The sequence below is a fragment of the Tamandua tetradactyla genome, chromosome 17 (assembly GCF_023851605.1).
Source record: "Tamandua tetradactyla isolate mTamTet1 chromosome 17, mTamTet1.pri, whole genome shotgun sequence".
Classification (NCBI taxonomy): domain Eukaryota; kingdom Metazoa; phylum Chordata; class Mammalia; order Pilosa; family Myrmecophagidae; genus Tamandua; species Tamandua tetradactyla.
This window is the reverse complement of record NC_135343.1, coordinates 43,273,765-43,295,426: the sequence shown is the minus strand read 5'-3', so window position 1 is coordinate 43,295,426 and position 21,662 is coordinate 43,273,765. Positions and strand designations below refer to the sequence as shown.

At 40.6% G+C, this 21,662-nt stretch overlaps 1 protein-coding gene across 3 annotated transcripts in view; it reads right to left on the bottom strand.

The window, feature by feature from the left end:
* Positions 1-21,662, bottom strand: part of ANXA4 (annexin A4) — an 88,917-nt gene that overhangs the window by 2,171 nt on the left and 65,084 nt on the right. For all 3 annotated transcript variants that reach the window (XM_077134463.1, XM_077134461.1, XM_077134462.1), the window contains 9 exons: positions 18,125-18,219; positions 15,534-15,647; positions 14,633-14,723; positions 13,079-13,158; positions 11,378-11,434; positions 6,928-7,021; positions 3,636-3,731; positions 3,002-3,060; positions 1,871-1,993 (listed from right to left, as the gene is read on the bottom strand). In XM_077134463.1, the coding sequence (XP_076990578.1) occupies positions 1,871-1,993; positions 3,002-3,060; positions 3,636-3,731; positions 6,928-7,021; positions 11,378-11,434; positions 13,079-13,158; positions 14,633-14,723; positions 15,534-15,647; positions 18,125-18,219 (809 nt within the window). The remainder of the gene's footprint in view (positions 1-1,870; positions 1,994-3,001; positions 3,061-3,635; positions 3,732-6,927; positions 7,022-11,377; positions 11,435-13,078; positions 13,159-14,632; positions 14,724-15,533; positions 15,648-18,124; positions 18,220-21,662) is intronic.

Sequence of the window (21,662 nt, the reverse complement as noted above, 5' to 3'; positions counted from 1 at the left end):
CTAATAGTGTACTCTGCTTTCTTTTTGTATTTATTGAATGTTCTTGTATTTTTTCTTTGCATTCTTATGTGTCATGGTATTTTAGGTGTTCCTCACAGGCAGCATAAAGTTGGATTTTATGTTTTAACCTAACTTGAGAGTTTATTTTTTAATTATTATAAAATACATTTTTTGGCCTTATTTCTGTCATTTTTTCCTATGATTTATATATTTCAGGCTTCTATTCTGCTTCTTTTGTTTCTTTGGCCAATTCTTACTGAATGAGCAATGTATTATTTATGTTTGTCTTTTCCAGGGTTATGTGTATGTGTATATATACATACACACAAATATTTACAGGTTTATATATATTTAAGTATATACAAACATAACACAAATTTATTATATTTATAGTGATGTTTTACCAAGCCAATCTATTTGTACCCCATCATTTTAGTGACTGCATAGTATTCCATTGGATGAATTTTCCACAATTTAAGCCATATTGGTTAATATAAATAATATAATGATATATGAATAATATATTTGCATGTTATATAATTATACATGTTATATACTATAAATAATAAATTTCTTTTTCTATAAATAATATAAATAATGCTAGGATGAAAATATACTATTTTAGAGCACTTTTATTTTATTACTTTCCCTAAAGAAATTCCTAGCCATATATAATAGCTAAGAAGGAGGTGCAGTTGTTTGGGGGACAACTCATTGCCAAACTGCTTTCCAAAAAGGTAATACCAGTTTATAGTCCTCCCTAAGATGTGGTGAATTTTCACCAAACACCTTCCAATGTGGGTTATGATCTCTTTAAACTTTGTTGAGGTGTTGGTTGAAAAATTATGATTTGTTTTCATTTGCAATTATTTGATTACTACCGAGATTAAACATTTTCTATATATTTATTGGCCATTTTATGTTCTCTTTTGTAAGAATCATGTTTAATATCTTTTTTTCCAATTTTCTTTTTGGATCTTTCTCTTTTTTCTTAATCATTTGTGGAAGCTCTTAATATAGGCATAATAGGGCTATTAACCCTATTATATATGTTACAAATATAGTGTCATAACTTCATTTATGGTCCTCCTTGAATCTTAAAAAGTGTTTCACTTATCGCTGGTTATATTCAGGTTGGCAAAATAAAGTGACTTCATAGGTAATACAGAAATGGAAACAAGTTCCTAAAAGAATGCCTTGTGGACATAGGAATAAAAAATGCTGCTGAAATCACCTCATACTTACACCTCTCCCAGCTGTCAGTAATACGCAGAAAATTTATTTAACTTCACAGATCAAATCCTGATTTGAAATTTGTTGTACAGGCACTCCAGCTTCTAGGAAAACTGGTCATGGCCTCATGTTCATGGGACCTACTTGTTTCCTCAAGAACAGAAATCCTAGTATTGAGGGGTTTTGAATGATGTGAATCCCTTCTCATCACTCTCATTCCCTCTTAGAACTCTTAGAAATATGGTGCCAGGTAAGGAGAAGCACCTCAGGATAACTAAAGTGCTTTCCGCTATTTCCAGACCTCAGCTGGCCCTGGAGAGGCGTCTAGATGAGTGGTTCAGTTGCTCACCTTTCATGGTAATCAGGTAGACGAGGAAATTATGCTCTTAAAAGTATACATTAACATGTAATCTTTGTCTGGGGTCAGCATGAAATAATTACTGTAGTTAGAAGGCAAACACTTCCAGCTTCTAACCTTGCAAAGATTAAATATCCGTGTGAAAGGAGAGAGACTATAAATATTTGAATTAAATGACCCACTTTAAAGGGAATGATATATGCCAAGTAGGAGGGGACAAGAGGTCCACCGCCTGCTCTCTCATCAGTGCTTTCCCTGGGCAAGGCTCTTGTGGCTCACCTTGATGAAAGAGTACAGGGACTTCCCATAGAGCCTCTTGAAGTTTGCCCGGATGTCCAGCATATCAATCTCTGCTCGAGAAACCATCACTCTGATGAGAGTGTCATCATCGGTGCCCAAGCCCTAAGGACGACAAGGAGAGCCCCACAGTCAGAGTCTACGCGATCTTCAGACGGCCACTTTCATCTAGCAAGGCAAGCCCACGCGCGACTTCTCGGACCATGTCCTTTGTGTGCTCCACACCCTCAGAGGCCTGCAAAGATCCTTGCTCCTTCCCACAGCATTCAACACTTACTTTTCCGTAACTTATTTTTCCCACGCCGTGTTCTGAACAGAGGGATTACACTGCCACTCGGCCCTGTGCTGTCTGGCCATCCCTGGTCTTATCCACAATGATCCTGCCTGCCCCTGGAATGTCATCCCCCAGCCCCCACCTTACCACCCCTCCTTCACCGTTTAAAATCCTCTGATGTAAAAATTCCATTAAAGTCCTGCTCAAAGATACCAACTTCTTTATATAATATTTTATATTCCCCTACCCTCCCAATACAAATATTGGGGGGGGGGACGACACCTTTCCCCTTTGTTCCAATAATATTTGGATCCTCAACCCCTCTGGTACATTCTATTTTGTTATTACTGGTGCTTTGCACATGCCTGCCTTTCCCACAAGTTCCTAGATTTCTTTGACAGCAGGACTACCTTTTGTTCTTTCCTGCACCAGTTATGGTTCCAGCACAGTTGCTTGCACAGAATATGGGCTCTGGAGCTAGACTGCCAGGGTGTGAGTCCCTGTTCCATTACTTCCTCACTGAGGACCTCAGGCCAACTGCATATCCTCTCTATGCCTCCAGTTATCATCCATAAAATGTGGGGCAATAATAGTCCCTGCCCCATGGGGTTGTTATGGAGATAAATCTATACATATAAAGCATTAAAAACAGTGTCTGTCCTGTACATCCTGAGTACTCAATAAATATTACCTAGTATTATTATTATTAGCAATCGGTACTGGTAAATTGAATTGAATATCTCAGGCTGAAATTTGGGGGCGGGAGGGTATATGCAATCTCAGGAAAGAGCACAGAAGCCATGCCAAGTCATTCAGATGCTAAAAACGAGGTCATTTACCTTCATAGATTTATAAAGCCTTTCAGCAAAATATGCAGATTTGTTCCTCATGCACTTTACTGTCAAGAGAAAAAAGAAATGAAAAAGATTACATCTAAAACCTATAAGAAAAAAGAAAATGACAGCTGTTCCTTCTTTTTTGACAAGGTATCAAGCAGTATCTTTCAATTATTTTGCCTGAGAAATTTTAGGCAATGTTTCATGAACATGGGCTCTGCTGAGGACATAGTCACAGATGGAAAGTACCCTCAATTTATCATCCAGTTCCTGGAGGACTAATTAATAAAGCCCAGCAAAGCAGAGGGCAGCATTTAGTTTCAAAATGACCACTATCTCCATCATCTGATACAGTTATTTGTTCCAGCTATTCCCAGACTTGCAGAATGCAGCCAGTATAGGATTGTCTTTCCCATGTCCTGAAATATAAAGGCACAGGGGATATAAACTATATAAAGCCAGGGAGTACAACAGCGATCACGTTGTACATAATACGTCTTGTTTAAAATTCTGGAAAACACCATGAGGGATTTAAACCACTTTTATCCACCTCCCCACAAAAAAACAAAAACAAATGGATAACAAGGAAGAAAGTTTAAAGACATTTGTTTCCCCATCTCACCACCTACCAGCTTACCTATAGCCAGCAAAGCATCTTCAAAGCTACCAGACATTTCAGCTTTAATACTCTGTTCAATATCCTTCTGAGATATCCTTTTGTATTCATCAAATACTGCAAACAGTAATAAAATGACATTATTAAAAATAAAGGAAACTAAAATTTATGGAGAGGATGCACATCTTTTAGCTAAACTCTTTATTTAGCTCTTTATTCTTTGGCATAGTTCAAGAAAAGACTAATTATCAATGTAAGCAAGAAGCCAGGAGGGCTATGGCACACTGGAAAGGGCTGGAGGAGAGGAAGAAGGAGCACTGTTCATCTTGGAAGAAAACAAGAGGCAAGTCCCTTTCCTTATCTGGGACGCTGTTTTTTTTCCTCATGTAAAATGGAGTTGATCTCCGCAGAGATGTGCTTTCTTCATTGTTTCCTTAATAAGCAGAATGCATCTTTTTGCAATTTTGGCTTGGGCAACCCCTTGTATGTTCATCTTCCTTTTTGCTCATCAAAACTAGAGCAATTCAACCTCTTTAAACCTGAATCACATGTAATAACAGCTGTTCACATCTTTTAATAGACTTTAACATAATTTTTTCCGCTTCCTTGTCAAGTATTTTAAAAAAATTTTTATTAATAAAACCAATCAACATACAATATGAACATTCTGTTTTTTCTTCACATAGTTGCATATTCATCATTATGATCATTTCTTAGAACATTTGCATCAATTCAGAAAAATAAATAAAAAGAAAACAGAATAAAAATTCATACATACCATACCCCTTACCCCTCCCTTTCACTGATCCCTAGCATTTCAATCTACTAAATTTATTCAAGTATTTTTTTGATGCGATGAATGTTTTCCTGTCTTGCTGCCTCCTTCTGGAGCCTTCTTAGTGTGAATATCTGCTTTGTTTATCTTCCTAACATCGTTTTCTTTGAGGTGCTGCCTTACCCCACAATAGTGTGATCCTCAAAAGGATGTCAGGCAAATGACACCCCTACTCTCCAAAACATACCATAACCTTCACTGAACAGGTGAGCGGTTCACACAATCAAGACCAATCTGACTTTCCTTCCTGGGAAATTTTTTAATTGAGCGGAGCACGGGGGTGGCTCAAAGCACTGAGTCATCTTATGAGAATGGCCACTGTTCTTTAACATCAGTGAACATAAAAATCACCCAGGGAGTCTGCTAACTTTGCTGGGTCCCCCTAAGAGATGGAATGTGAAGTCTGGGTTCTGAAGTCAGGGTCAAGGGTCAGCAGTTTAAATAAGGAGAGCAGACTTTAGAAAACTCTGCCTTAGAAATAAATCCATGAATTCCTTCCACAGAGATGCCCAGAGATTTCCACGCCTTGATTTCTATTCTTCCCGACGTCGTTCAGCTACCCTTTCAACTAATTCTATGAGCCACCAGTGTTTGCCATGTTCCCACTCTATGTTATTTCCTCTTAAATTGAAGTCAAGGTGGGTTGCTTGGATTCAAAGAGCCCTAATTGACACATTTTCTAATCCTCAATTTTCTCCTCTGCAAAACAGGGAAAACAATGACTACACCACTGGGATGGTGCAAGAAACAATGCTTATAATATGCTTAGCACTGCACTTGGATGACAGAGAATTATTAACAAAACCTTAGCTATTATGAATCCTCACTATTTTTGTTGCTTGGGAAGATAACTATGAAGTTTTCTTTATCCAAGTAGTTCTTAATATATTTGCTTCCCATGACTGACAAACAGAGCCAATGATTTACAGATAGTTTTTAACTGCCCCAAAATTGATTTATGCCAGGAAATGAAAATGTTACTAAAGTAAATCCATTTACGAGGACCTACAGTTCTCGGCAGATACCACAAGGGGGAGACATTTGTGTTATTAGTGATTAGACAAGGGAAGGAAATGAAATGAGCTGGGAATCACAAGTTGGTGTGTCGGATAGTAGCCTATGATATTTATTAATGGAATGATTACCTATATTCTGTCACTGTGGAATATATGAAATAATTGTAACTTCAAAACATGCTATATAGTCTTCAATTACTTTGTTTGCAATTTAGCAAACTCATTCTAATATTTCCCACAAGCTTTGTAAACTTGTGTGATTATAAGAACATGTTGTGTTTACAAATTATGATGTACCACACAGACCCAAAGATCTTAAAAAGAAGATTAAATATATTAAGCCCTTATTGCTGTTTACAAGGTGAAAATAAACTGACAACAAATATTCTACAATACTATAGTATTTTTCCCCTAAAGTTAAAAACACATTATAAATATTAGAATTTTCAGAGCACATTAAAAACATTACACATACCAAGGACTCAATATTCATCTTGTGCAGCATATTCCCTGTACCCGTTAGTATTTGTTGTGTACCCAGAAAAGCTCAGTTCTTTAATCCTTATTCAGTATTGCTGGGTGGGATCTCTTTGATTGTTTCCATGGAGCTATGACCCACCCAATTGTGAGTGGCATCCTTTAATTAGGTAGTTTCCACGGAGATGTGTCTCCACCCATACAAGGTGGGGTTGCTTACTAGAGCCCTATAAGAGGGAAACATTTTGGAAAGAGCCAACAGAACCAACAGAGCCCACACAGCCAGGGATTTTTGGAAATGCAGAAGGAAAATGCCCCCAGAGAAGCCTTATGAAATGAGGGCAGAAAGCTAGCAGATATCCATGTCCCGGGGAGCTTCATGAAACAGGAAACCAGCTGAGAAAGAAACCCCGAACTTCATCAGCCCTTTCTTTAGAACTAAGGTATCTTTCTCTGGATGCCTTAATTTGGACAGTTCCACAGCCTTAGAACTGTATAAATTCCCCCTTTTAAAAAGCCATTCCGTTTCTGGTATACTGCATTCCAACAGTTTTAGCAAACTAGAACACCCCCTAAAGAAATCACTTCTATTAACTTCATGGCTTGGATGTTAAATAGGACAAATGTCAGCCAACATTTCTATTTTATTGCTTACTGATGTATTGCAGATTATTTTCTTATGTAACTAAATTAAAATGAAAATCTTGGGGTTGTTTCAGAAAAAGGACTGACTATGAAAGTTGGTTTCCTAGAACCAGGAATGTCAAATTTCTATGAATACATTGTTTATTTGCTCATTATTCATAATTAATCTTTCAGAAATTGGTCCTCATGCATATCGTTGCACTCACACATTTCCAAGGTAAGACAACTAAGACAGTTCTGCTCTCTCTGCTAAGTGAAGAGGAAAGGTTATCAATTAATATTGGGCAATTTCATTTTCCCTATCTTTCAGTTTCTTAGGACACTGAGGCAAGCACCTTACCATGCAACAGATGATTTCGATTCCGGGAACAGAGAATGGTTAGAAATTGCACCTCATCTGTCCCCCATTTCTTCTCTCCAGCTTCATACAGTACCTGAAGCCAAATAAAGCACAGGTTTAAAACACCATAGAGGATGTGCCAAGACTTATGCATCTATTTCCAGAACTTTAAAGAGTTGAGTTGACTTGATTTTGTTTTGTTGGTATTAAGAGTAGAAGTGGTGTAGGTGCTGAGTAGGTGTGCTGTTTTGAAATGATTTATGTACCCTAGAAAAGCCATGTTTTAATCCTAATCCCAATCCCATGTTGTAAAGGCAACCGTTTCTTCTAATCCCTATTCAGCATTGTCTGTTTGAAACCGAGAGTGGTTGTTAAACTGGATTAGGTGATGACATGTCTCCACCCATTTGGGTGGGTATTGATTATTTCTGAAGTCCTATAAAAGAGGAAACATTTTGGAGAATGAGAGATTTCTGAAACAGCAGAGCAGAATGACATAGCCCCGAGAAGCAGAATCCACTAGTCAGCGACCTTTAGAGATGAAGAAGGAAAATGTGTCCCGGGGAGCTTCATGAAACAGGAAGCCAGGAGAAGAAGCTAACAGATGACACTGTGTTCACCATGTGCCCTTCCAGATGAGAGAGAAACCCTGACTATATTCACCATGTGCCTTTCCAGATGAGAGAGAGTCTCTGATTGTGTTTGCCATGTGCCTTCTCACTTGAGAGAGAAACCCTGAGCTTCACTGGCCTTCTTGAATCAAGGTATCTTTCCCTGGATGCCTTAGATTGGACATGCCTATAGACTTGTTTTAACTGGGATTAAATTCCCCTTTTTAAAAGCCATTCCATTTCTGGTATATTGCATTCCAGCAGCTAGCAGACTAGAAAATGAAAATGACTTAGGAGTTTTCATCAAGCACAGGATTAATTAATGGGACCCTATACATGTCCCTGAGAGTCAGGACAAACACCAGTGTCCCACATACAGACACCGTGGTTCTCTCTTAAGAGCCAAAAGGAATATCTTCAACTTGGCCTCTTCCATACAGCAGCCATACCATAGACATGGTTATTTAAATTTTAATGAAATTTTTGTTAAGTAAATGTAGGTAAAGGTCCAACTTTGAATCTATCTCAGGATGATGCTTTCTGTAAAATACCATAAAAGGACCTTAAAAGGTGAAAATGGTTGTTTTTTTTTTAATAACTAGTGAGTTATTTGCCATTTCTAATTTTTCTTTTCTGAGTTGCCTAGTTAATGCTCATTGTCCATTTTTTTTTAAACTGGGGTATACTGCTTCTTCATTTATAAAACCTCTTTATATATTAAGCTTATTATACATAAGGCTAAAATTTTCCCATCTTTATCATGAACCTTGAATTTTACTTATGGCATTGTTTGATAAAACTGTATGTAACTTTTTTTGGGGGGGGTGCATGGCTGGGAATAGAACCCAGGTCTCCCGCATGGAAAGCAAGCATTCTACTACTGAACCACCCGTGCACCCTAAAACTCTATGTGTTTTTAAATAGCCAAACTATCAGTCATTTTCCTTTATGGTTTTTGCCTTTAGTGTCATGCACACAAAATCCTTCCCCATCCAAGATTTGAAAATATTTTACTACAATTTATTATAGTATATTGATGGCTTCATTTCTTGACATTTACATTTCCAATGTATTTGGAATTCATTATGATGTGAAGTGAAAGTAAACATTTAGTTTTATTCTTTCCCAAATAGTTACTGATTGTCCCAATTCCCTGAATACAAAACACAGTTTCTTGTGTTTTCTCCACTGAAATGCAACCTATACATACTCATATATGTTTGGTTCTGCTTTTAGATTTACTAATCATTCCACTAATTTCTTTTATTCTCACACCAGGGTCACACACTTTAAATTATTTTACCTTTATTATACATTTAAATATATATTAGAGCAAGTTTATCCATATCCTTCTCGTTGCAATTCTAATCTCCTTTCATCTAATCTCATATTTCTTCATCTGTTATTCCTCTTCTTTTATCAGTTTGTCCTTTTCTTCTGAGTTCTGCAGAGTTTTACAGTACTGCTTTCCACAACAATGATTCTGTTTTCTGCAATGTCATTTCTGATCATTCCTGCTTCTAAGAGACTTTAAAATTCTGTTTTTCCTTGTTTCATTTAGCAACTTTTGTCCTTAACTCACCTTGTTCCCTTTATTATCTCCACTGGCCCTTCATCACTTTGTTTTTCTCACTGAATCTTTTTTTTTTTTTTTTTAGCTCTTGTTTCATTAAAATCAGTTTTTGTTTTTATTTTATTTAGGGTCCAAAGCAATGTGAAATCTGTTTCTGTTCCTTGCAGTGTGGCTTTGTTCAAGTTGAGGATTTGTTGATCTTCCCGCTTCATTCATCCTTAAATGATGAGCAGTCTACCCAGATATCCAGACCTGGTTTTTTTTTTCCTCTATAATGAAGGGAGTGGATTCTTCTTGGATCTCGTCACTTTTCACCTGGGTGAATTTCAAGCAGGAGCAGTTTGTTGCGGGTACAGCAGGAGTCACTGGGACACAGTTCCAGTCCCGGGAAATCCCCCAATGGGTGCTCTTTCTCTGCATCTGTGCCTGCTTCCAGCTAGGAGGGGGTCAGCCTCCTTTCAGGAACAATTTCAGGAATTTTCCTGTGTCCTTGACCCAGGTTGTTTGCTCATCTGGCATTTCAGCGGCTCTCCTTCACAGTTTCCATGTTTGTGCATATTTTTCCCTACTTTTGTATTTCCTGGTTATTATTCTTTTTAGTGATTTTAATTTTCTAGCAAAAAGCTCTAAAGGTCAATTTAAATGTAGTTTTAGTATATGATGAATTTCTCCTTAACACAGGAATTCTGTACACTACTTACGACTTCTTTTAGTGCAAGTTTCATACAAAGAATAGATAAAACTGGATTTCTTAGATTATAGTTTCTATTTTAAAATGTCTCTTTCATATGAAATATAATTTCATAAAAATGAAATAATTTCATCTGTCCTGACCAATCCTCTCATCTCAAACCAACTTGCTTTCCTAAACCAAAATCCAGCCATCGTACTCAAATGCTGGAAATTCTCCTCTTGCTGCTGATGCAAGTGAAAGAGCAAAGACTGACAGACAAGATTTGCCTGCTGGCCCACCCCTGGAAGAGAGGACATCTTGGATGGAGTGGTTCTTAAATGCCTTTCCTTGGTGACACTTGTGAGGATCCAGAGAAATCCCATTCTGAGTTCTATTCCCTCACACCACCTTCTACCAGGACAAAAGTGTTTGCAAGCCCCTTTTCACCTGGTTCCTTCCAAGGAGAACTGTGCTTGCTGAAGAACCCCAAAATATTTGTTTGCTAATTGCATGGTTTCTAAAATCAGACGGACATGGATTCAAAGATTCCAGTTCTTCTGGCTTTGTGATCTTGGGCAAGTTGTTTAAAACTGTGCACTAGTTTCCTAATCTATAAAACAGAAGTAATCATACCTACATCACAGATTTGTTGTAAGGAATAAATGAGATGATCTATGTAAGTATGTATCACAAGGCCTGGCACCTAGTAAACCCACACACACAAAAAGATAGCGGATATGTTTCAGAAATAAATTGCTCATTGACTTCATTTAATGTGGGATTTACCTGGAATACAGAGGTTCCCCCTAGCAAGGCCCAAAACGCTCTCCTTGAGGCAGGTGAAATTCACTTAAGTACCCGAGAGTTCCAGTGTTGTCAATACCTTCTTATTCCTCTTTAAGGGTGCCGGATAGAAGGCAGTTTCCTATATTTCCTATAGGGATGTGGCTTCTGGAATCTTCAGAACTCTTACCACGCACATGTGCACACGCACACACACACACACACACTCCTCCCCCGTCTAATGAAAGCAACAGGTGCTTTCTTGCACAATCCATAAGGGCTCACACCTCACATGCTGAATGGGACCAAGACTTCTCTATGGTTGTGTATTGGTTAAGAATACAGGACCTAGACCCATATTGCCAGTTCTGCCATTTATTATCAAAATGAACCTGAGCAAGGAACTTAACATTTCTGATCCTACTGGACATAGCAGTATTTATCTCATAGGGCTAGTGCAAGGATTCAATCACATAACTCATAGAAAGAGCTTAGAACAGTGCCTGGTACTTGGTAAGCACCAACTTTTAAATTAGCTATTACTATTATTAGTGTTATCTGGCCATTGCTGATTAGACCAGGGCTTGGTGCCAAGGCACCTGCGGGCGGTGTATCAGGGAAGCAACCCCCAAGCTTTTTTACACATAAAATGTTCTCTTCAGGGAAGAAGAAATGCAAGGTAAACAAAGCAAAGCCAGGTCTTTTCACCTCCAAGTGACCCTGAACTATAAGAGGGTACCCACCAACCAAGGCCTGATTTATTGGCAAAGGAGAAGAAACCTGGAAGAAGGAAGGGACAGTTCTACCCACCTGGGCATCCTGTCTCATGAGACTGTCATCCAGATAATTTCCCTCATCCCTGCCACCCTGAGAACAAGAAAACAAACGGAAGTGAATTAGTATCCATGAGAACTTTGTGGACACTGAAAACAGAATGTCCAGGAACCCAAGGACATGGTATTAGAAGATCACTGGGGATGCCTTCGGCCCTGGGGACGGAGGATGGCTGTCCTCTGTGCTGCTGTCCCCACCAGTTCTCCTTTGTGCTCTCATCCGTGCTCAGAGAACATCACCACCCAGTACTTCTGCCAAAAGGGGGTGATGATCAAGAGAATGTGGACCCAGCAGCAGAGCTTGGGAGCACAGGAAAATGCCCTAGCCCCTCCCTAAGGCAGCCCGCAGAAAGGGTTGACACCTCGGACAAATGTGAAAGAGTGACAAAAAGGATTACTTTCCTCTGGTTTGTCAGACTCTGTTTATTATCTGATGTCTCAATATTCTATGGTCTAGGCATGGCTCGGCAGGGTGGTACATATATGCACAAAAAGGAAAAACGGGTAGGAAATGAGAACAGGCAGTCACTGTGAAGCAAATGGGAGAGATGTGAGAGAAGTGGGAGGGGGATGTTCCTGGGGTACCGTTTTGGAAATCGGAAGACTAGCAACTATCTTAACAGAAACAGGCACCTCAAGAAGAACTGGTTTGGAGGGAAATGACGGATTTGAGGCGATGATGGAATACCCATAAAGAAGCATCTAAAAAGCAGTGGGAAATGAGAGTCTCTCACTCAGGAAGGAGGTAAGGGATAAAGATAAAACCGGGAAGTCATGCGAAATATCTCTAGCATCCATCTTCTCTTTTCTGGCAGCCCTGCTCCCACCCTAGCCCCGTCCTGCTTTAATTTGTCATCTAGAATACTGAGGCAACTTCCTACCTGGTCTCCCAGCTTCTGGTTCATCCTACAGAGCACCATTCTATTACTTTTCTGATAATGCAGTTCAAATCACATCACTCTACTGCTCCCAAACTTTCAGTGGCTCCCTACTGCTCTCCAAATACACTGTAACTGCTCAGCCTGGCAGGATTCTCCTGACATGGAATCTCAGGTCTTCCTTCCACCTCAGTCCTGGAGTAACCAGCCCAACTCTCGGCCAACTGTTCCCTGAACACATGCCCTGTTCCTGCCCCCTTGCTTTGCTCTGCTGCTCCTCTTGCCTGTGATGTACCCACCCACATCTCTGTCTCTTGAAATCCTAGCAACCCTTCAACTCCTCTCTGAACCAGCATCTTTGCCATGCAGCCCTTCCTTGTTTCTTCAACCAAAATCTCTCCCTGAACCTTGCCTTTCCTATGTGCCTCTCCTTTGGCACTTAATCTTTCCAGGCCTTTATTATAGCAGCTAGTACACCTGATATATTCCCTAAGAACAATATAAACTCTTAAATCCCAGGAACTGTCTCTTAATTATCTTCATAACTCCCAATGAACTAAGTAATGGCATGCATTAGGTACTTATAAATGTTTCTTGAATTTAATTCGGACAAATGGGCAGACATAACTGGCCAGAGTCTCTGAGGGAGAGATTAGAGAAAGGAACAGAGAGGCCCAAGAACAACATCTGGGGAATGTTGACATGTGAAGCTGAAAAGATGAAAAGGTGGTCAAGAGGAAGGAGTGGGCAACTCAATAAAACCCACTGCCCAGGAGATGCAGCCAACAGAAGCAACTTACAGTTGCCAGAGACACAAGCACTCGCTGGAACATGAATGACGTGTCAGAGCAAATGTCATCTTCAAGGCTCCGTCCGAATCCTACCAAGACAGCATAATTAGCTAAAGCAGCAAAAAGATCCTTCCCACTGCACATCCCCCTCCAGAGTGCTCGGCCGGCTCCAAAATCAGCCTGTTCACCGAAGCCACTTGTTGTGAAGTTTTACTCTCTGCACACAGTTTTTCAAAAACTAAACTCTGGCAAAATGGTCAAGATATGTTTATCTTATTATTGTGGAAGCGAGATGTTCCTGCTCCTTAGAATGGGAGCAGAGAAGGCTGGAGCTGTCATCCTCTCTCTAGTTCTCCCTGCCCAGGGTCCTGCGGGGAGTGTGGCTCTCAGGGGCGCTGAGAACAGGAGCTGCTGGCGCATCTGTGAGGCAGCTGCATTTGGGGAAGGTGGGGGGCACTGGAGGACATGGGAGGGCACTGGGGCACAAATCCTGGCATGTGCCTTCTCAGCCCTGTCACTTCCCTTGAGAGGTTTTGAGTGCTCCCCCAGGAGAGGCATTAACTTCTTTGTGGCTTTCAGGGGAGAAAACCTGCATTTGGCAAACCTGAGGATCTGGGTGCTAAAATATTAAGCCAGACTCCCAAAGTTTAGAATCCCCTGCTCTGAAGACTTACCAAAACTCTTATTGTTTTGTTTTCTTTCTATAAATGTACAGGCTTATTCCAGACAACTTAGAAAAAAAACAGATAAATAAAAAGAAGGGATGATAACCCAATCACTCAGAAATAATCACTGACAACATTTTGATGAGAACTATTCCTCAGTTTTCTGTATGTACATACATTATACATTTTTCCTGAAGTAATGGAATTGAAGCCTAATTTTATGATTTACCTTTTTCACCTATCCATATACCCCACATGTTAATGTAATTCAATAACATACTTCGCTGTAACCACGGTATAGTCTACTGTGTGGGCGACCTTATTTTGCTTCAACAGTCTGCTGCTGTTGGACAGTTTTAGCTAATATACACAATACCGCATAAATGCCATGGTTTCTAAACCTTTGTGTAGTCTTAATTATATTTTTATGGTAAAAGAGTACACCTATTTTATAAGATCTCTATATAATATGTCCCCTGGAGAGTTTCAAGAGTTAGTAAGTGGCTCTCATTTTGAGATGGCTGGAGGGCAGGCACCAGGAACCTCCCTCAGACCATTCCTCGGAGGCTAAGATTCCCTGGTGGGGTGCTCTTGGGCAAAAACTCAGGCGAAGACTGAAAGCACTTTTGTTCTCAACTCCCCAACTTTCAGGATAATGAAACACTGCACTGGTAGCCTGAGCAGAACATGTGTCCTCTTCACCCGAGAAGTCTGGAGAAGCAAACAGACAGCCAACTGCCCAGACAAGGAGCTGCCTCCAAGCAGCGACTGGAATGGAGAGTCGACTCACGGTCACCATTTCTGTGAAGAGTCTAACTAACAGAAAACCACCCACTGCTGATCCCCATTCTCAAAGCACAACGAAAGACTCAGCCGGGCCGCTGGGGGTGTCACATACGCTGCTGGTAGACCTGGTTTATGCGCCGGATCTCCTCTGGGGACCGGGAGGCCAGAATCTCAATCAGGCAGCCCTCGTCCGTGCCGGCTCCCTACATGAGAGACCCAGAGAAAACGCATCATGAAGTAGGGCTCCAGACACAGAAGGAAACAGCCACGAGTCTGCAGGGAATAAACCAACTCACTGGGTTCTAGCAACAGGTTCCGCTAAACTTTTACTGCCCTGCCCTAAATTCAGTGTGCTTATCATAATCATTATCAGTCATAACAAACACTTATACTTATGGACTGTTTACTACATACCGGTTATTGTGTCAGGTCAGGTATAGTTTCTGCTCTCTGCAGGCTTAATTGTTCCTTGACTTTCTTTGTACTCTTAGCTTGAAGGGCAGAATCTTCTGGTGAAGAGTTTGTACCTCCTCGCTTTCTCAGAGCCTACCCCAGAACCTTCCAGAAGGCTGGAGTGTTTATTGGTATGTTTGAGGAAGTTCAATGTGTTTGAATTTCATTCTTGGTCATTAAAAATCAGCAGGCTTTGGGTGACCTTGGGTTAGGGTGCAGTGGATTGGTCATCTGGGGTGACTAAGGGCCTTTTTCTAAGGTGACAGCAGAGCTGGAGGCTCACTAGGTATCAGTTATAAAGTTACATTTCTCAAAACTGGCTAACATAAGAAGTTTCTGGAATGTACCCAAAGCACTACTATACTCACTCCTTGTTCAGCTTCAGACAAGAGCAAATGATTTCATAACTTTTGGAAAACAACTTTAAAGTACAGTTGCTATACTATAATGCTATATAATGTAATGTCCTGTTCTCAAGTGCTGTAAATGAAGGAACCCCCTTTCCGATGCCCCGTTCCTCCCTCTCGCCCCGGGGTTGAGCTGGTGAGGGAGGCACAGACTTTCATGGCCCGCCGCAGCTCCTCCACGTCGTACAGCACGGTGGGCATCGTCAGCCCCACGATCACCCGCTCTAAGTTGCCGCTCAGTTCCGACTTCAGGTCATCCACCAGGTCCTGCAATGCAGAGGAGGACACCACTCCACTTACCTAACACGGGAACTTAAATCAGCCACCCTGAAGTGTGGCCCAGGGATACCGGGGCTCTCCCAGACACTGTCAGGGCACCCAGGAGGTCAAAACTGCTTTTATAAAAATACTAAAACTTTATCTACCTTTTCACAGTCATTCTCTCATGGGTGTATGGTTGGGCTTTCCAAAAACTACTCGATACAGCTACAATTATCTGAAAAAATTGTTAAAATGCTCCCTCTTGGGCGGGCCACGGTGCCTCAGCTGGCAGAGTTCTCACCTGCCATGCCAGAGACCCGGGTTCATTTCCTGGCGCCTGCCCATGCAAAAAAAAAAAAAAAAGAAAAGAAAGAAATGCTCCCCTTTTCCAACTACATGTCTGTGCAAGGCCAGATGCGCTTCATTTACCTCGACTAAGACAACACATCACAACAAAGTGAATGTGGAAGCCGATACGAGAATCCCGCTATTTTCTATTATGGCAGACATTAAAGAGAGTTGCAAAAATGAAAAACAATACCACCCTTCTTACTAAATGTTTTTGAATATATAGTTATTTTCCATAAAAATGTTTTTTTACCTTAGCATGTGAAAAGCTCATTGTTGTTACTTTAAATAAATTTTTAAAATACTTATTTTTAAGTGTTCTCAGTTTTGACGTCTGAAAAATATCAATAGATATAAGCCACAAAAACAAAAACTGTTTTGGGTCTTCAATAATTTCAGAGTGCAACAGGTTCCAGGATCAAAAAGTTTGTAAATACTTTGTTGCACTTAACAATATATCCAGAATATATTTCCAATTGAATACTCATTATTAACAGCTGCATATTATTTCTTTAGATAAATGCAATATTTTCTTTAACCAGTCCCATATTTCTATTTTCCTACTATTAGATACACAAGGCATTTAGTTGTATCTTTATAATCATTCATGATTATTCCTTAAGCCTCAATTTCTAGAAAGAAATGTGATTACTTGGAAAAAGGACCAAATTCTAAAGATATTAATTCATATTTCCTTCTAGAACTACATAACTGGACTGCTGTAGGAAGGCAAGTAATTCTGTAAAACCACCACATATTCTATAACATTTTATATTTCATTATTGCCTCTGCCGGTAATATCTGTATGACCAGCTTTCTCATTCACAGCCAGTTCTAATATCTGTCCCAGGTTTATTACAAACCATGGGATGAAATAACTTCAATGTTAATAGCCATCTTTTGTTTAGCACCTACGATGTCCCAGGCACTGGGACAACTGCTTTGCAGTTATTCCCAATCCTCCTAACAGCATTATAAACCTATTAACATTATCTTTATTTTATAGGCCAGAAATTTTAAGGACCTGTTCAAGATCAACCAACTAATAAGACACAGAGTTGATATTTCAAATCCAGATATCTGATTCTCACGAACTTGATTCCACAATACTGCACTTCAATCAAAAATGTAATTTTTTTTTTGTATGCTGAATGGTGGGGATCACATTTCATTCTTTTTCCATGTGAGTATCCCATTACTGCAGCACCATTTGTTGAATTTTTTTGTTTGTTAATTTTTTCTTTCTTTCTTTGCTTGTTTTGGGGAAGTGCATGGGCTGGGAATTGAACCTAGGTCTCCCGCATGGCAGGCGAGAATTCTACCACTGAGTTTTACCCTTGCACCCCCCAAATGTAATATTTTTACGTTACATCCGTGTATATATTGAATGAATGAATAAACAAAATAGTGCTCAGTTAATGCTGGGCCCTTTCACAAACTACCATCAGATTAGCTTAGTTCTGGAGCCAAATATCAACCCCAAACGTGTGTGCCAATACCAGCCTGGTCTCTAGTTCACACAGCACACGCACGTGCCTGCCCACGGGTGCTCATCCCACTTCTTTGAGGAAGGAGAAGAGTTAAAACGCCCAGCAGACACAGAGCACTTCTGCTCTGGAGTCCAGTCAAGGTGTGCTGGGTGATGGCTCAACCATTCCTCTCCTGCCCAGCAGTCAGTGCCCAGCGGGGGAAGCAGCCTCAGAACAGACACACGGACTTACTGTGCTCTGCCACCTCGAGACGCCCACTCGTAGGGTTTCCCCAGTACAAGGGTGATTGTGATCATACGGGTTGGCTTTCAGTGATGTGGAAGGACTGGGTGGAACGACACTGGTGAGTGAGTCGTTTACAGTGGGGACTAAGAGAGGCTCTTGGGAGACGTGGGATTTAAACCAAAAGGGTCCCAACAACCTCTGAATGCACAAACACTAAAATATACCCACATCTAAAATCCCATTCTAGAATGAGAGGGGATGCCTTTAGTTGATGGTCATCAAAGGAATATGTGCTGAAAATGGGCTTATGAGGGCGAGTGGGAAGTGACCCTAAATAGGTGGTGAGGCCTGCGGACAGGAGCGTCCTTATCCCGTCTGGGTAAGGAGAACGGACAGGTCGCAGGAGCGACGGGGACCTACCCTGCCGATGGTGGACTTGTAGGCGGTCTTGATCTCCTGGCGCTGGGCGGTGCTGCGGTTCGCGAGGACCGCGATGATGCCATCCTCGTCCGTGCCTGGGCGGAGGGAGAGGCCGGTGAGCGGGGCCGCAGGGCCGCCCGGTCATCCAACTTACAAACACGCAGGGAGAGCGTTGTGAGAAAAAAGCATCACTGTTCAGAGGGTTTGTCTATTTTATTCAGGTTTGCCTTTACCTTTTGTGTGTTTGTTTTCCAAGTCTTTTAAGTTCTGTTTTTGCTTTTCAAATTCTCCCTTTTTTGTTAGCTGGGTGACTTTGGTCAAGTAACAACTTCTCTGGGCCTCGGTTTCCCCTCCCACCCTTCCTTCCACTTAACTTCTCTGTGCCTCAGTTTCCCTTTCCTTCCTTCTTTCCTTTCCTTTCTCTCTCCCTCCCTCCTTCCCTCCTTTTTCCTTTTCTTTTCAATCATTTTCATATTTCTGTCAGTGATTACTGGATTTTGTTCTGAGAACATGGTCTGTATAATAGGTAATCAATTTTGGTAAAATAGTCACATATATTAGAGAAGACGTGTTCTCTGCTTATAGGTGAAAAAGTTAGATATTGTATTTAATCAATTTCATGATGCCTATATTATTCCACATATTAAAATCTCTACAGACAGGATACATGTTATAATGGTAGCATCTTATCGTTAATTTTCAACTGTTTTTCTTTCTTAATGGAACATAAGCTAATGGTATTTTACAATAGAGTCCAAGACTCAGTGAAATTAACCCTATCTACTAAATTAACCTTATTAATTTTATTATTATTTTTGATGCCTAAAACAAATACTGAGAGAGATATGTCAGTCTCCCAGTATGATTATGTTTATGTTTTTTCAAATTTCTTTATTGTAATTTTTACTATATATTTCAATGCTATCTTACTTGGTATACAGAAGTCTATATTTGAGCTTTACAATAGATTATATCATTTTATTCTTCTAAATGCAGTTTGTCTTAAATTTTATTTGTTCAAATATTTACACTGCTACCTTATTTTCTTTTGGTTTCAGCATGCCTGTAATATCTGTCTATCCCATTATGTTTAAACTATATACTTTCATTTTACAGATATTTTCTTTTATCTCTATTACATCAACAATCTTCATGTTTTAATAAGCAAGTTTAGTCCATTCACTAATGAATGGATTCAACTGATGAGAAGAATGAATTGAATTAAAAGAGGAAAAGAAAAAATTATCCCGATTATCTATTACCCCAGTTTTTTTGTCTGTTGGCTTGGGCAGGCACCAGGAATTGAACCCAGGTCTTCAGCAAGACAAGCGAGAATTCTGAAACTGAGCCACCGTCTCACCATCCTACCAGTTTTTTAAGGGAACAGAAAGTAGGTCCCTAAATATGTTAACATAAAGTTCGATAGCGTCTCCTTTTTACCCCACAGACACAACCATCCTTTCCTCCTTTAGTATTCTCAGTTGGTGGGGAGTGAAGGGAAGGGAGGTTTACTACCTGTCCCTTTTGCTCACCTCCTGTTTCTGTGAAAGGCACCACCCTTCTTCCAGTCAATCAGGTCTGAATTCTCAAAATAGCTTTGATTTTCTGTTACCCTCTCCCTTCCTCCACATTCAAATTTTCTGCCAAGTCATGCGAAATATGGCTCTACAACCTCTTTTTGCATCTTTCTCTTCTTTTAATTCCTACCACTAACACTCCATCTTAGGAGTTCAGGATTTCTTCCTTGATGAATGCAAAAATCTGCTAGCCAGTATTTTCAACTCCTAATTAGTCTTCCCAGAGTCTTGCCAAATTATTTTTCCTAAAATGAAAAACTCTCATAATGTCCCTCCTCTAGTGAGGCACTAACAATGGCTCCCCACCATCCATGGGACTTACTATGGATGCTGCAGTCTGACGTTTGAGGCTGTTGACAATATCTCATTCCCTCTTGTAATATGATATTGTATATGGCCACATAAAGTATCCATATACTAGGCAGCCAAATTCACAGGTGTGGCTATTGAATTATTATACTCGAGCAACTGTGCTGCACTCCTTTCTCCTGACTTCCTCCATTACCAGCCTGTTGGCTTATACCTCTCCCTAAATGATTCTGGCATTTTTTCCCTGCTTCCTGTTCCCCCTCCCCTCATATTCAATAGGTGGCCTTCTCAGTAGCACATCCAGACCTCCCCTTGGTGCCTGTCCTTTTGCTCCACACCAAAGCAAGGTGTCAATAATACGGCAGGATATGGGAATCCTGTATCATATGCATGATTGTTCTGTAAACCCACAACTTTTCTAACAAAGAAGAAAAAATAAGTGCCACCCAGCCCACTGCTATGCAGGTACTCCTGCTGCAGCCACCTCTCAGGTATTTCCTTCAGCTTCCCCAGGCTTCAGCTACACCCGAGAACAGGATGATGTCCACACTCACCCCAGGCCTGTGTTAAAGCGATTCCAATCACCTGAAACACATTCTCTCTTATGTCCATCTATTCAAACTCGACCCATTCATGTCCCAAGGCCCACCTCAACTTCAACATCCTCCATGAATCCTTGCCTGATGTCCCCAAATAAAATATGATCCCCTCTCTTTAAACCCCAATGGGTTCCTGTTTGTGGGATCCATCACGATCATATTATGAACAGATCAGGTTATTTCTGGGCACGCCCTGGCTATGCTTTCAGCCCATGGGGTAACTGACTATAGGGCTGTGTTGGATAGTCCTTTTCTCCTCCCACAGTCTGTCTCGCAAGGGTCCACACAGAAAAGGCACTGAAAGCTGAATACCACTCGGCTCTTATTTTAAGAATTCTGAATGCCACGTGGTCCACTTTCTGAATTATGACGTTCTTGCTATTTCCCAGAGAATGAAGATAAACCTAAAAAAAAAAAAAGATGGGTCCAGCACCGTTTCCATTTTACTTATGAGAAAGGAAAAATGAAGGAAAGATAGAGATTCAGGACAATATTCTGTTCAGTTCAAGAGGTGGGCAGTAGGAGAGCACGGGGACTCAAACACCAGCTCTGGAGTCAGCCTGCCTGGCATTGAATCCTGAATCTAACACTAGTTCTGTGCCCTTGGGCAAGTACTCTCACCTCCCCAGCCTGCAACTCTCTCATCAGTAATAAGAGGCTGTTGCAATCATTAAAAGAAAGAATCCATGTAAAGCTTCTAGCCTTGTGTCTGACAAGGAGTAGTGCTGAATGAATCGCTGCTGTTCTTGTTAATGTCATGGCTATTGGTAGCATCAGTACTAAATAAAATGAACTCTTTTTTGGATAGAAAGACAGGGAAATAAGGTCTTATGGTCAAGTATTTTTACCCAAATCTCAAGATGATTCTAAATAAATTCTCCAAACCAGGAGGCACTTCTTTGGTCAAAACTCCTCCTGGGGAAGGTCTTAGAGGCTCTTTCAGATGCAGGATCTAGGTGTGGGTGGCCTTCAGAGCCCACCAGCGTGTGGCGTTTGGTCCTCTGGGAGCTCACTGGAGGGCGGGGCATGGAAGACAAGCCCTCCTGGTCATGT